The following is a 15,801-nucleotide window of genomic DNA, read 5'->3' on the forward strand; positions in this document are numbered from 1 at the left end:
TTCACATGGACAGTAACCCTCATGCCTGCACAGAAATATGTATAAATGTCCACAATAAATAATGTAAAATTAAAGTTCTGGAAATGTGAAAGACTTTTGACGTTGGGCCGAATGGATTTTTGTATTATGAGATGATTATGAGATGGCCAGGAGCTCTTGTGGACAAGGTTGCAGCTTAAAGGTGACAAGTTGGAGGCCCAGTGAGATGGCCCAGCAAACAGAGATGATCACACACAAGCATGATATTCTAAGTTTGAGCCTAAGATCCCATTAGGCAGCAGGAGAGAACCAACTCCCTAGAACTATCCTCTGATTATGTGTGCTTCAGTACACAAACACCCATACACACACACACACACACACACACACACACACACACACACACACAAAGAAGCATTTTAGAAAGTGCTCTGTTTGCTGGGCATGGTAGTTCTCTCCTTTAATTCCAGGACTTGGAAGGCAGAGGCACATGGATCTCTATGAGTTCAAGGCCAGCCTAGTCTACATAGTGGCAACTAGAGCGCTATAGTAAGATCTGTATCCAAAAACAAACAACAAATCCCCCAGAAAGCAAACAAGCAAGCAAACAAACAACAGCAAAACATCCACAACAGAAAACTCCTCCCAAAATAAAAAGTGCCAGACTCCAGGTTAGTAGACAGGGGTAAACTTCCTATAGATATTGTCAACAACAGGGAATCTACAATAACTGAAGAGACAAGCCTCTGGGTGAGTTTGTGTGTGAAGGATTATCCAGATTAGGTTATTTGGGGTAGAAAGACCCACCCTAAACACAGGTGGTAATATTCCCAGGGCTGGATCCTGTACTTGGTAAAAAGAAAGCTGACAGCACCACTTGCTGCTGCCTTCTTCAGTAGTGGACCAACCAACAGCCTTATGCCTGTCTCCATTTCCTCCCTGCCATAATTGCTTCTCCCTTAAACTACAAGCCAAAATAAACCCTTAAATTGCTCTGACCAGGTATTTTGTCTCAGCAGTATTAATAATCAATACACCAAAGAAACAAACCACACCACCAACACAGATACCCTTTCCAGAGTGGAAGGATCACAAGATATATTGGAGAACTAAACAATGTGACAGTCGGCAAAAATGGCATGTCTATTGATTCTGAGTTCACTCAAAGATGACCGACCATTCAATGATAAACCAGATGACTTAGGACGAGTACACAGATGGATGTATGCAAGCCTGTAGGGCATTTTCTTAATTAGTGATTGATGGGAGACGAGTCCAATCCATTGTGGGTGGTGGTGCTGGGTTCTATAAGGGAGCTGAGCAAGCTATGAGACCCAAAGCAGTAAGCAGCATCCCACCTTTGCCCTCTCCAGTAGCTCCCGCCCCAGGTTCTTGTGTTCATGAGCTCCTGTCCTGACTTACTTCAATGATTAACTGTGCTGTGGAAGCTAACAAAGAAACCCTCTCCTCCCCAGCTTGCTTTGGTTAAGGTGTCTTAATCATAGCAATAGAAACTCTAAGGCAGACTGTAATTGTGATTTTCAAAAGTTGTTTTTGTGTGTACCATGTGAGTGTGGGTGTGCATGTACATGATAGTCAGTTGACCATCTCAGAAGCTGCTTCTTCATTTTAGAGACAGGGTCTCTTCATTGTTTGCCACTATGTAGTCTAAGATAGTTGGGCCTTGAGCTTCTGAAGGATTCCTGTCTCTGCCTCCCATTTTACCATCACAACACTGGCGTGACTGTGTTTGGCTTTACATTGTTCTGGAACTTCAAGTGTCATGCATCGATGGGTATCATTTTAACCACTGAGCCATCGCCCTAGTATTTACTGTGATTATTTTCCCCCTTTAAAAAAAAAAAAAGTTGCTTCAGGGCTGGCAAGATGGCTCAGGGGATAAAATACTTGTTGCACAAGACTGACTACCCCACATAGAGGAAGAATTGCCTCTTGGGAGCTGTCCTTTAACCTTTACATATACATCATGACATGCATCATGACATGCCATCACCGACACACCAGATACACATACAATAAAATGTTTAGAAATTGCTTGAAGTACATGGGATGAGAACACTTAGCTGTAAACTCTGGGGTTGGTATAGTGTTATAAAACCACCATTTGAAGACCTCAGATTTGGTTAAAATATTTATTCCAATGAAACAAAGGCTCAAAAAGCTGTGGGTACCTTATAAATGTTAACAGGATAGCTAACAGTTTGTTCCTTGTTAAGTAGCTGTCTAGGCTTATAATCTGACCTGTGCTCGGAGTTAAGTCCAAGTAAAATGTGTAATTTAAGAAACACTAACTTGTGTATGATGTGTGGGTGTGAGCACACATGAGCCACAATGTGTGTGACCAAAGGCCGGCTTTGTGGAGCTGGTTCTGTCCTTCCACTCTGTGTGAGTTCTGGAGAACTCAAATCGCCAGGCTTAGGCAGCAAGCATTTTCACCCACTAAGCCACACAGCTGGTCCATGTAATCTTTTATTTTCTTTAAATAAAAATGAATATTATCCTAGAGCTACTTCCAGGAAGGAGATTGAACCACACAGCATGCACCACAAGATGAAGGCCTGATGCTGCAGATCCTGGGTTTTAGGATGGTGTCTCTAGCGTTTGCACGGCTGCAGTGTTCATAACCAATACTCCCAAACCGCATGCAAACACTTGTATTTTCATGTGTTCAAGCTATGACTCAACCTGAGCCCACTCCCTTCAATCTCCCCTCTCTTTTTTCTTTTTCGAGTTATTTGCTAGTGATCTGCCAGTAGCTGAGACCTTAGACCCTCAGACCTCTCACTGGAGAGCGGACTAAATGATTCAGAGAATGGAACAAGTTCTGGACACCAGTTGAGATCATTTTTAACAGTGACCAGCCCCACTGGACAGTCTCATCTGGCCAATCTTACATTCTCCTTAAATGAGACTTGCATGTGACACATTCCAGTGTGTTCTCCACCAGACAGAGACGTGTCACTGTCAGCTCAATGTAATAAACGCAGCATTGTATCATTAATGACTTAAGGCTCAGAGTAGGAAAATTTTATTCTTTAAAAGCAACTGTTTAGAGACAAAGGAATAAAAAGCAAAGTTGGTAAACACAGCGGCCTTTATCAGAACAGCACAAGCTATGAGGAAAGCAACTGTTTTCTTCCAAGATGCCCCACGCTGGCCAGGCTTCTAGGATGACAGGAACACTGCACGTGTCCCACTGCATAAGACAAGACTCTCAAGGGGACAAGAGTCTTCAATTACTCTAGACATTTTTATTCCTTACAATGGAGATGGTAAAGGAATTTGATTATACTTCTTTCAGAGCAGATAAAGACACCCACCTCACGCCAGCAGATCTATACAACCAGTGTGAGAAATCCCCAGAAGGCACTTGAAACACACTTGACAAGGAGTGACAGCTACATACCGAGAGCTGCTGTCCCGCACAAGTCTTTACCACAGTTCAAATCAACATGTATTCATTCTCTATCCCACCACAGGGAGTACATTCCGTCCATGCTGACATATGGATACATCTATATGTATGTACATATGCCAACACCGACATACGTTTCTGTGTGCCTGTGTCTAGACAGGGAAAAACCCAATCGTTTAATAGTACACAGAAGTTCTAATCACTTCATCCAGAACAAAGGAGAAGCTTTCACTGCAAAGGAGCACCCACCAGACCGTTCTACGCACTGAAAAGGGGAGAGGCAGGAAGAGAAATACCTGGATCTTCCTCAGGCCGTTGACTATTAAAATAACAAAATCTAGTATCTAAAAGAAAGCTTCTTCCATTGCAGGGCACAGGGTAGACATTTTTGGTACTGTAAATCTCACAGGCTCACACATCCATATTGCTTAGGAGAAAGAGAGTGGGTGAGAGGAAATTCCCTTCCATTGCTCACCAGGTTTTAGCTAGTTCGTAGTATTCATCTTTGCTTAAAATATAAACAAAGACTTACACATCAACAGTTTCCAGGTGTTGACATCCCCAAGGTATCTGCAGATGCTTTAAGTACTGGGTCTGCAGTGATCCAGAGCTGCTGTACCAGTCCATTACCGTCCATCAGAGTTGCAGCCCTGACTGATCCTTCTGCATCAGAGGCAAACGAAAGGCTACTTCTTCCCAGGAACAGGTGCACAGATACTCTTAGGACAAGGAAAAAACTTTAGTGATGACTCTTAAAGTTTAATTATCAGCTGCAGAATGCCTTGGAGCAAACATTAATCTCCTGAGAGTAAAGAGGCAGATTCCATGCATTTCTGTTTTTTAGCTGCTGGCTCCTCAGGCTTGTGTGAGTCTAAAGTGCCTGTGCAGGACTTGAGGCTGGGGTCTGCTCGAAGGCTGTCTGAGACAACAGTGAATCCTGACAGAAGGTACCCTCCACCTCCACTCATCAACAATTTGGGATGACTCCGGTCTGGCAGAACCTAACCGAGACAGAAAAAACAAACATTCATGTATTTCTGCATTCTTACAAACTGTGTCAACAATCCAACAAAAATCAGAATTTAAATGACAACTCTCTTGGTGATTTACAATGACTAAGTTTTAAGAAGACCACTTCTTCATAGGACAATGAAGAAAGTGTAAAAACATGGGGATTTATTTATTTTAAACAGAACACACGAAGTTCTGTTTCTCTGAAACTGATGCTAGTTTGTGTGAGAGGAGAGTGTGAATGGTTTCTGTAGTACTCTAGCATATGCCCTGATGTCGTCCTTCTGATTTCAGGAAGCTTCATAGCCAACAACAGGGTTTAGGGTGTATGGAGAATCAACACTGGATGGCTACTTCCTGCTATCTGTTAATTCTGCCAAGGGCTCTCCTACTTGTCACCTCTGCCACATAAAAAGGTAGTGTCACCTCTTGCCCTCTTGCTCTTCCCTTCTTGCTCTCGCTCTGTCCCCTCACTCCTTCCCCCCTCTCCACGTGCTCATGGCCTGCCTCTACTCTTCTACTTCTCTATTCGCTCTGCCTCTCCTACCCTCTTAATTCCCCTCCCCCATGCCCTGAATAAATTATTCTATAAACTCTATACTATAAAAAAAAAAAAAAAAAAAAAAAGGCATGTGGTGGATAGCCCTAGCCTCTTGTTGTCATGGTAATTCCACTCCTGGGAGGGGCTGCAAAGGAGGAGTGAATCTTGTAAACCTTCTGTCCAATCAAATTTGTTAAATAAAGGCTACAGCCAGTGATTGGGCAGTGGAAGAGGAGTGGGAGGAGCCAGAGGCAGGGAAAGAGGAGAAGACCAGGAGAGCAGTTGAAGGGAAGAGTAGCAGTTGGTGGAAGAGAGAGCAGTTGGTGGAGAGAGAGAAGACGAAGAAAACCTTGACCTAGGAAACCGCAAGTTGTTAAGAGCTCTTTTAGCCGGGGAATAGTGTAGTTTAATGGTAAATCTGCCCAATCTAGGCATGCAGCATTCATTTGATATTTATTGACTTGTGTCGTTATTCTATGGACTCCCTATGGGCAAGAGATTTACCGCAACAGAGGCAGTGTTAGGTTGGACTACTGTGGAAGACACTCCAAACAGCAGGGTAGGGCACAAGGTAACCCAGGTCCTCCCCCCTCCGATCTCCCTTCCTGAAGGAACTGGCTATGAAGCACTCAGGCAGCAAGGCCCCTCCAGCTGCTGTGACTTTGGGATCATACGGAGGGCAATCAAACTGAGCCCGGGCACAAGAGCAGGAGGTCTGACAGTGGAGCAGTCTGTACTCTCGGCTTCTCACCCGCCTGCCTGAGAATTTCTCCAACTATTGATGTAGGCTGTTCTCTTTCGCAAGCACTCACCTAGCTCATCCCATTTCCTCTCTATTTTTTAAAGGCAGCCATTTCCACAACTACCACTGTAAAACAGTGGCTCTATTTAACAACATACAGCTTTGCTTGAGAAGCCAGGAACCCCAGACCAACTCTAGGGACTGGCAGTGAGAACACTTACCTGGTAATTTCTGAGCCAGGTTTCAGACAGCCTCAGGTTAATGACTCCTCCTCTTTCCCGAAGTTTTGTGTAGCATTCCAACAAAGGCTAAGGGCAAAAACAGAGTCCTATTAGATATATCTCAAGCTACAGTAGGAAGGTCAAAATTTAGATGTAGGAATTCTGTCCATTTCACCTCAACATTACCTCTTTATACTGACAATAGACCACAAACGGCCTTGACGGGGCTACAAAGTCCAGCAAAGACAGCAGCAGGGGAGTGGGGTGGAAACGACTAGCCACAATCAAACTGTAAGGAGAACAGAGAATATTATTCGACACCCTCCAAGAGGAGCATGAGCTTTCAATGTATTTAAAATGATCAGGTTTTAAATCATGTGATTTAGGCATGATTGTACATAGCTAAAATCCTAGTACTCAGGCCCAGACAAGAGGACTGCCTTGAGATCCAGGTTGGCCTGAACTCTATAGGGAGTACTAGGCCAGTGTGAGCTATACAAGTACAGGGCACTTGACAACATTCTAGAACTCAAAGCAGAAGGAAATCATGAGCTATTTATCTCTAAGAAACAGGGTTGTAAGTGCTTGTGCTGTCTGACAAATACATGTTGGATATTCTTGTTTTTTCTTTTAAATCATCTGGAAGCAAATCCAATACTATATCCCCAAATCCACCTCCCATTAACAAGTGTTCTTTTTCTTTAAAGATGTATTAATTTGTGTGTGTGTGTGTGTGTGTGTGTGCGCGTGCGCGCGCGCGTGCGCATGTGCGTGCGTGTACCTGCAGAGGCCAAGAGTGTAAGGTCCCCTGAAACTAGGGTTATAGACAGTTGTGGTAAACGCCAGTTCTGTGTAGAAGCACAAGCACTTAGCCTCTGACAGAGGCTTCTATTAGCTCTGTACTGGCCAGTGTTATAGTCATTTTAATGGCCCTCCCAACCCCTGCACCTAGTAGGACTATACAGTCCTACATGATAATCATTACTGAAGGCTGAGATTTCTTTGATTCCCCTCTGCCAGACTTGGACTTTCTTTAAAACCAACCAACCACAAAGTACTTATTTTTATTAGCCTTAAAATAAAAGCTTTGATGAATTAACTATTTTTTAATGTTATGAATGTGTATGTCTGCATGTAGGTATGTGTATGAATGTGCAAGCTTCCAAGAAGGCCATGGTGTTGGATCTCCCTGAAATTGCAATTACAGATAGGTATGAGTCACTGGGCAGGGTGCTGGAAGCACAGTGCTGGCCCTTTGTAAGAGCAGTGTATGCTCTTAAATGCTTAACCATCTTTCCTGCCCAGACCCAACCTTCTTTAAAGCAAAACACTCCACGCCCCCCACCCCCCACAGCCCCCACGAAAAAAACCCAAACAACATCTCATTTCTCAACAATCAGGGCAGATAGTGGAAAGCGCTGCTGGATTCAGAACAGAATGTGACAGCACTGGAAGTGCCCCGCATCCTTTATCAACATACCCATCTGCATTTCTTTCTCTCAGCAGAGCAGCAGCCTCCATATGCCTTTTCCTCTGCTCTTCTTGTCTCCTTTGTTTTTCCTGAATCTTTAAAAACAGCAAGAAACCAATGTACTGATGGCACTGAGCCAGATTTACAAAAATGCCCTGATCTATCTCAGAGTGGAGCAGTGGTGTTCAGTAGACAACAGGAGGGGCTGGTCTATATGGAAGGTGAGGACATACAAGGAAGCTTGTTCTCAAATGGCAACCCTCACGCTACCAGAACACTGCTGAAGCAGCCACTAGAGTCACCCAGAGTTCCAGCCCAAAGACTAAGTCACACAGCCATGTACAAACACACCCATTTCCCTAAGTGTTTCTGATAGTTAGCATCCGGGGACCTAAGTCAACCCAATCTCACAACTTAAAACTCACCGAGGCTCTGAAGTTATTACAAGAATAATGACCCTTGCCATGCTTACATGATCTCTTTTGCTTCTTTTTTCTTTAGTCTCCTTATTCTCTGGGTCCCCAGGAACAATTTCCATCGGTCTCTGTTCTCCCGTGTTGCTTTCTGGGGCATCTGCAATGTTGTCTTCATCTGCCTGTTCAGCTATCTGTTTTTCCTCAAGCTCACCGTTACTTTCTTCAACTGGTGTGCTGTCTTTAGGCTCTGAGGACAGCATTTCAGCAGAGAATGTTCCATTGAGGAGACTGTTTACTTTGTTGAGAGGGAACTCATGAAGACCACTGAGGAAAGACTTGGGAAATCCAAAGCAAGCTGTTGCTGCCCGAACTGGTCCATCTCCAGGGTACAGCTGAATAATGGAGCCAAAGCCTGAACAGACAGACAAGCAAACATTTGCACAGTGGAGGGAATCTAGACTTCCAATCCTAAGTTCTCACAAGATTCTTCTCCCATGTTTAGAGGTGGAGAATGCCAAAGCCCATGTAGGGAGTGTGGTCCTTAGCTCACTGATATTCCATTCCCTACAGAGAGAGACCCAGTGATCTTGTTCAGAGGTCAGATGACTTGGGCTTATTTTTTTTTCCTTATTCATCCCCACATAGGGTGGATGTAAGCGCTTCTACAGAGTCAGAGAAATCTGACAGATCAGCTTGTGAATTCCAAGAGAGAATTCCTCCTAAGAAGCCCCCCCCCCCCCCCCCCCCCCCCGCTCAGCCCCTCAGTTCCTGACAACACAGTAAACACCAGCTGTTTTATTAACATTATTAGCCAAATGTAGTTCCAGAATCACCCCCCCCCCAGACACCAAATCAGGAAAGGTCAACATCACGAGACATCAACACATCAGTGGGGAGAAATGGACCACACAGGAAGATTCTGGGAGAAGCCATAGAGGCCTACTGAGGTCACTTCCCTATTTTTAAAGAAATTCAATCTGGCTCTCTGAATTTAAACTCTCAGACTCCTCACAACGAGGTGGACTACAGAATTTGAAAACATCATCTTACCCCCCATTCGTTCCATCATGGCACCCAGTACCAAGCCTGAACACGTTTCCATGACAATCATTTTATTCCCAGCTCGGATATTTCCCAATGTCAACATCTGGGCTAGCGTATCATACCTCATGTGGCTAAGGAAGAAAAAAACAAAACAAAACAAAAAACAGGAAGATTCGCTCACTTTTAGCTAAGAAAAGCCTGACACTTAATAACAGCTTTTCTAGTTGTTCTGTAAGAATTATGTCGATAAGATTATTGTTTGCTTGAGGCGACAGTAAAGGACTTACAATTTATGAGGAAGGAGGATACTTTAGCAGGTGAGCAAGCTTTTCATTTTACTTAAAATCATGACTCTCTTAAAAGACTTATTTCCCCCAATTATACTTTGAAAGGAAACAAAGCGTACTTAATTTTTCCAGGTTCTCTTGCATAATACATAATTGAAAGAATACGAGTAGACGGCTTCAAAATAGTAACGATGGCTTCATATCTAGGGGAATTAAGAGCAGAATAGCAATATGAAATAAAAAGATTTAAAACATCTTGTTTTTAGTAATATTTACTCAGTGAATAGAAAACACGTACTATCTTCAACCATTTCAAGCAATGAGACTTACTTTTTCTTCTTCTTTTTAATATATTTATCTTGGGCAAACTCTGTCTTGTCTCGGAATGTTGTACTATTTTCAATTAGCTGTTGAACTATTTCCTGGAAGAAAGGGAGCAAGCAGATTTCCTGAAGCTTCATCCTCTTACCCCAGCACTCAGCCAAACGTCTCAGCTCCAGTCTCTCTCCCACGGAAGTGTGAGCGGAGAAACTGCATTTCCACTTCCACGCTCGGGATTTGGAACAAAGGCATTAGAGCTCCACTTAGACTTTCCCCTGGTGCTGGGCATGAGTACCAGGGCCTTGTTCACAAACTTCCTTCAAACCAAGCTAAAGGAAGAGAGACTGCCAGGAAAGGCAGACTACAGATGAAGATCAGCCAAAAGCAATCAAACATGAGCTGTTATCTTCCACTAGTACTTTGAGTGTGGTCACTCAGTCTATTATTCTTGCATTAAGAAACAAAATCCTGACGTGTTCGACTGCACACACATTATAACTGACATTCCATCTTACCTCAAAACTGACATTAGACAAATTTGTTACATACAAATGAAGGGAAAGAACCCGTTTTTACCTCTCCTTTAATGCCCTTGTCTTTCAGAGCTTTTATGTCATCTTGAGTAAGTTTCTGGGACTTTCCATCATCAACTATATTTCGATTATCAGTGCCCGCTTCTTTGGTCTCTAAGGAAAGAAATTGCTCTATGGTAATTTTTGATATAAAATTATTATTAAAGATTAACTTTAATTACTTAATTTTACACGTATCTGTGTACGTGTAAGGGCTCACACAAGGCATGGTGCGTGTAAGGTCAGAGGACATAGTTCTTCTCTTCTACCATGTCTCAGGGGTCAAACTGAACTCAGGTTGTCAGACTTGGTAACAGGCACCTTTACTCACTGAGCCATCTTTTTTTTAAAAAAAGAGCTGGGCATGGTGGCACAGACCTTTAATTCCAACAGTTGGGAGGCAGAGGAGGATCTCTGTGAGTTAGAGACCAGCATGGTCTACACTGGAAGCTCAGGGCTATATAAAGACCCTTTCTCAAAAAGAAAAAAAAGAAAAAAAAAAAGAAAGAAAGAAACATTTTTGAATATTTAATTGTATGTGTTTGAGTGTTTGACTGTAAACATGTATGTGTACCAGATGCATGCCTGGTGCTTGAACTCAGAAGGGCATCAGACCCCTGGAACTGAAGTTACAGATGGTTGTCAGCCACCATGTGGGTTTTCAGAACTGAACCTGGATCTTTTTTTGGGGGGGTGCGGGGGGGGGGGCTGTTTCGAGACGGGGTTTCTCTGTGTAGCTCCGGCTGTCCTGGAACTCACTCTGTAGACCAGGCTGGCCTCAAACTCAGAAATCCGCCTGCCTCTGCCTCCCAAGTGCTGGGAGTAAAGGCGTGCGCCACCACTGCCTGGCTCCGAACCTGGATCTTCTAAAAGAGCAACAAGTACTTATGACTGTGGGGCTAACTCTTTAGCATCCTGAAAGACTATTTGAGATAAAGTCTCACGTAGCACAGGCTGGTCTCAAAGTCGCCACCTAATTAACTTGAATTCTGACCCCTGACATGATCTCTCGAGTACTTCAATGACTTGTCCAGTTTATGGAGAGCTGCAGATGAGCCTGGGCTTCAGTGTGCTAGGCAAACCCTCTGCATGTCTACATGCCTGCACCCGCAATCTTCTTGTCCTGAGTTCCTACCCACACCCAGGCCATCAGCTCCTCATGTCTGGTCTTCGCTTCTCAGGACCACCTCTTGTTTTAGCTAAGTTTCCTTGAAAGTGTCCAAATTAAATGGAAGTCTGCCAAGCTAACTAGAGAGTGCCCATCTCATCCCAGTGGTGTACCTGATGTGGGCTCTTCCAGCTTCTTCCTGAGCTGAAGACTTCCTCCACTGCTCACTTCAAACGTTGAGCCGTAACTATGGCCAATGGCGTTATCCAGGTAGAACCACTGTTTTTCAAAAGTTACTTTTCTGAGGAAGAAAAAGCAACCAGTCAACTGATTTCTTTTGCATTTCTGCTACAAAAAGTGTGCTAATTCTAATTTATTTCAAGAGTTCTCTTGATAAACAGTTAATAGCATTACTTCTGTGAGGACAAACTGACAAACGAACTAGAGAGAAGCAGGCTGGGGACAGATATAAACATTAGTAAAGAAGCTAGGAAAACCCTGACTGTTAGAAGAAAAGATGTGCTTTTTGTAGGACACAGGTCTGACTGCATTTTGCATTGTCACCCAGGATATTTAAATTTACAGACTCTGCAGATCCCAACAGACTGACAAGATTCCCAGGCCATAAGTATGCTTTGTGATGCCCCATGCAATTCACAGTAGAAAATCCCCAACAAAATAATCACTGAGGTGACAACAAGTTTTAAAACTCTCTAGTCTCTGTCTAATTGACTACTCTATTAGAAAAGTAGGAAATCCAAACAGTCTGTATTAGAGTAAATGTTATCGGTAATCTACACCCTGGAAATGGACATAGCACTAATGAAGGACTGCCTCGGGCTGGGCATTCGGCTTCCTATCTGAGATCTGTCTCCTAGAGCAAGCTCAAAGACAAGCATGGGACAGAAACCCTTTCCTTTCACAGAAATCGAGCTAGCACCTGCTGAGTAACAAGTGGTCAGCAGTGTGCATCCTTCATTCTCTCAGCAATCCTCAGGCGCCCAGGGCAGACACCGGAGCCCTGGGAAACATACTGGTCAAGGGGCAGTTACCTGGTGTGGTGGTACACACTACTCCCAACATGCAGGAGGCAGAGGTGGAAAGATGGCAAATTCCAGGTCAGATTGGCCTTAGCTACTGTTTTAGGATGTTCCTCTGAGTTACAGCACTCTCTCCAAATTGAAATATTTCCTTTAGGAGGGAAGGAGACACTCACCAGCCTCAGGGGGGCAGGCAAAAGGTTACATGTCTGGAGAGCAAAAACCTGGAATATTCTTGAGGGTCCCCTAACTAACGAAATAAAAAGGAGTAAACAGTTGCTGTGTGCTGTGTGTGCTGTGTGGTGTGTGTGTGTGTAGAAATGACAACTGATCAGTCAGGCTGCTGAGAGAAGTTCAGCTTAGGAGCTACTGGACAGCTTCAGAACTGTAGGGTTCTGGGAGTAGTTACTCATGTTGAATGGGCTTTCTCATGATGCAGCTTCCTTTGAGTTATCCCTTCTCCTTGCAACTACCCCCTCAGCCATACTTCTGTTAATAATGCCAAAAAAAAAAAAAAAAAAAAAAAAAAAAAAAAAAAAAAAAACCACAACAACTCATTGGTTCACCAAACTGGACATTGCTGCAGTCACTAGTTTGGTCTGTTGTGGGTTCCATTTCTGAGGTGAACTAATGTGTATGTGTATCGACTCTCCAGAAAAACGATGTCACATAATACAAAATGACAGCTGGATACATGTTTGTGTGAGGAGCTAAAGCTGCAGGAGTCATACAGGTCTCCAGATAGTTTTTTAAATCACATGGCATGGTTGACACAAAGAAAAGCTGTGTACCTAAGGAAGCTTCAGAGTCCAGCTTACATGCACAGAATTCTGAATTCTGGGACCTGTCCTGTCCCGGTGAATTCTGTTTGTGCTCCGCATCGATTTCATTTCATCTTTCCTTTTCAGTTCTCTATCCCACCCTATATTTGTATATCACATCCTTTAAAAAAAACATAGCTACTTTTATCCTCTGTGTGTGTGTGTGTGTGTGTGTGTGTGTGTGTGTGTGTGATGTACATGTATTCGTGCTTGGGTACCACAGCATGCACAGGGAAGTCAGAAGATGAACTCAGGTACTGGTTTCTGCCTTCCATCTTTCTTTGAGACAAGGTTTCTCTTGTTTGCTGCTGCATGTCAGGCTAGTGGCCTCAAACTTCTGGAGATTCTCCTGTGTCTGCCTGCATCTTACTGTGGGAATGCTGGGATTACAGAAATGCACTACCACACCTCATGCTTATGCGAGTAAGAGCTTTACCCTTTGAGGCACCTCTCATCATTCATCAAATGTCACTTGAACCACATGAATGAGGTTTCATGATCTCTGAAGATGTTCCTGACTCCCAATTCTTACTCTTTGCTAGATTTCCAGTAACTAACATCTATTTGTACCTCTTATCCTTATCCTTGAATTGTGTTGGTGTTAATGAAACATTGAAGCTGAGTTGACGTATGCCTCTGCCAGCCTATCTTGTGCAAAGGTGTGTGTGTGGGGGGGGGGGGATGTGTGTATGTGTGTGGGGATGTGGGGGGAGATGCACTCAAACTGACTGCCTGAAAGCTCAGGAAGGACTGTGGGAGGCGGTCTGATAACTAGTGAGCTGCACATCTCCTGGGAAGGAGGAAGAGCTGCAGAGCCATGAGCGCTTTGGTGATAGAGAGTCTGGCTGGGGATGAAGCGTGGGCATTTCCAAAATAAAACAAAAACTACTATCACGGCTTTCCTAAGAACAGGGGTAATAAAAAGAACTTTCAAGTGATTTCTAAAGAGTACTTTTTAGGGAGCTGAAGAAATGAGTCAGCACTTGAGAGCACTTACTGCTCTTCCAGAGGATCTGACTTTGGTTCCCAGCACCTATGTTGTGTGGTTCACAATTGTGCCCCTTGGAAGTCATCTTTATCTTTATCATGTTCTAATCTAATGGCCACCCACACCCTAACAATCACTTGAAAGTCTATCACAGATTTTTTTCATGGCTACAGACACATCCTTAGTAGACAAAGGGCAGAACAGAAGTGCTGGGCTGTTCCTCAAATCTAGGTCCCCAGGAGGAGCTAATGGTAACCCCCTGTGTCCCTTCTCTGTATTACTCCTGCCTTCCTGCTATTTCTAAGCTCTTCTCCCAAATAAATAGCATTTAACCAAATCATTGCTTCCAAAGGAATCTAAACTGACACATCATCACTTGCCATATATTGATAATTCTAATACTATCTTCTCGGTTCCCTCATTTAGTATCGGTCAATGAACTTTTTCTTAAAGGTCCAGGATGTAAATAATTTCAGCCTTGTAGACTGTATAGACTCAGTCTTAAGTATTCAACTTGTAGTGTAGAAGACAGCTGCTAACAACATGCAAATGAATCAGGTGGGGGTGTTTCACCAAAAATTTTCAAAGAAATATCCTGCCTCGTTTGCTAATCTTCTATATAATTAAAGTAAAGGGTCCAGAAAAACTCTACACACAAACACGCACACAATTTAAAACAATACTAGTTTTTTCTGTTGTTGTTTTTTTGAGACCGGATTTCTCTGTGTAGCCAAACAAACTAACAAAAAGAGAGTATTTTTTTTTAGAACTAAAGATACAGTATGCCTTATTGGTAACAAAAAGGTATCATCTAATAAAGCACGTTATAAAAACGACATTCAAATAGAACATGAAGCAAGCTGAACGTGGTGTAGCAGACCTGTAATCCCACCACTTGGGAGGCAGAAAAAAGTGTTTGCTTCAGTTTTCCATCAGCAAGCTCGAATATGTACACTGGGCTTCAGCCATGCACACTGTAGTACGTTCTCTTTTCTTACAGTAGCCAGATTTTTCCCATTGGGCTCCAGAGAGCACTGCCTACCTGCAAGCCAGGCTAGGTGTAAGAGATCTTTCTTTTCCCTCTCCCTTCTCTCTTATGGAGGAAGTTGAATTTATGGAGAAGGTGGGGAGCTGGGAGGAGAGTCAGACATAATGAAGAGATCTGAATGTGAAAGGTTGAATAAGTTTTGTAAGAACAGATAGGGCCCCCAAGAACCTTTGAGAAAGCACCTTCCAGGGTGGGAGTATCAAGAATGGAATTCTTAAGAAGAGAATCTGGCACAGAAGGTAGAATAGAAAGTTGGGGAATGAAAGGTAGAGTAGAGGCGAGTGCAGTTGGATGAGAACCGTACAAAGGAGATCCCATAAGTCAAGGATGCGAAAGGATCCCAGTGGGAAGGCCTCTGTGATAGGAAGACCCGAGTGGTAGCAATAAAGGCTGGGGAGCGGGATTCGAAGAGCCGAGAATGGGACACAGGAGGGAGTGATTATCTGGGTGGTGGTGCGCGCTGTCCAAGGCCAGCAACTAGACTCACTTTCTCCGCTGGACTTGCACTGCTTTGAACACATCTTCTCGCTTCAGCACCACGAAGTCGCCGTCATGGATGTAGTGGTCCCCGAGATGCGGGGGCTGTGAGCTCGGCTGCTCTGCTACTGATGCCTCCATGGAAGCCAGGCAGTCTTCAACCTCCGTTCTTGCTCCAGCCGCTAGGAGCCCGGCACAACCAGAAGGGACCTGAGACTCCGCCGGCACCGCCCCCACGTGCTGCACGCCGCTTCCGCTTTCCGGTCCCGACCTCCGGA

At 43.9% G+C, this 15,801-nt stretch overlaps 1 protein-coding gene across 2 annotated transcripts; it reads right to left on the reverse strand.

Moving 5' to 3' along the window:
• Positions 1-3,012: 3,012 nt before the first annotated feature.
• Positions 3,013-15,786, reverse strand: Trmt6 (tRNA methyltransferase 6 non-catalytic subunit). 2 transcript variants are annotated; one of them, XM_034494941.2, is made up of 11 exons: positions 15,534-15,786; positions 11,323-11,450; positions 10,046-10,155; positions 9,479-9,570; positions 9,268-9,351; positions 8,868-8,992; positions 7,874-8,229; positions 7,411-7,496; positions 6,117-6,219; positions 5,931-6,017; positions 3,013-4,416 (listed from the first exon to the last, which is right to left on the reverse strand). In XM_034494941.2, exons 1-11 carry the CDS (start codon positions 15,662-15,664, stop codon positions 4,210-4,212), a joined length of 1,509 nt encoding a protein of 502 aa, XP_034350832.1. In that variant the 5' UTR covers positions 15,665-15,786; the 3' UTR covers positions 3,013-4,209. The 2 variants fall into 2 exon arrangements, with proteins under 2 accessions (XP_034350832.1, XP_076785923.1); XM_076929808.1 differs by lacking the exons at positions 10,046-10,155; positions 15,534-15,786.
• Between the last annotated feature and the right edge of the window lie 15 nt (positions 15,787-15,801).

This window comes from Arvicanthis niloticus, chromosome 2 (assembly GCF_011762505.2).
Source record: "Arvicanthis niloticus isolate mArvNil1 chromosome 2, mArvNil1.pat.X, whole genome shotgun sequence".
NCBI lineage: Eukaryota > Metazoa > Chordata > Mammalia > Rodentia > Muridae > Arvicanthis > Arvicanthis niloticus.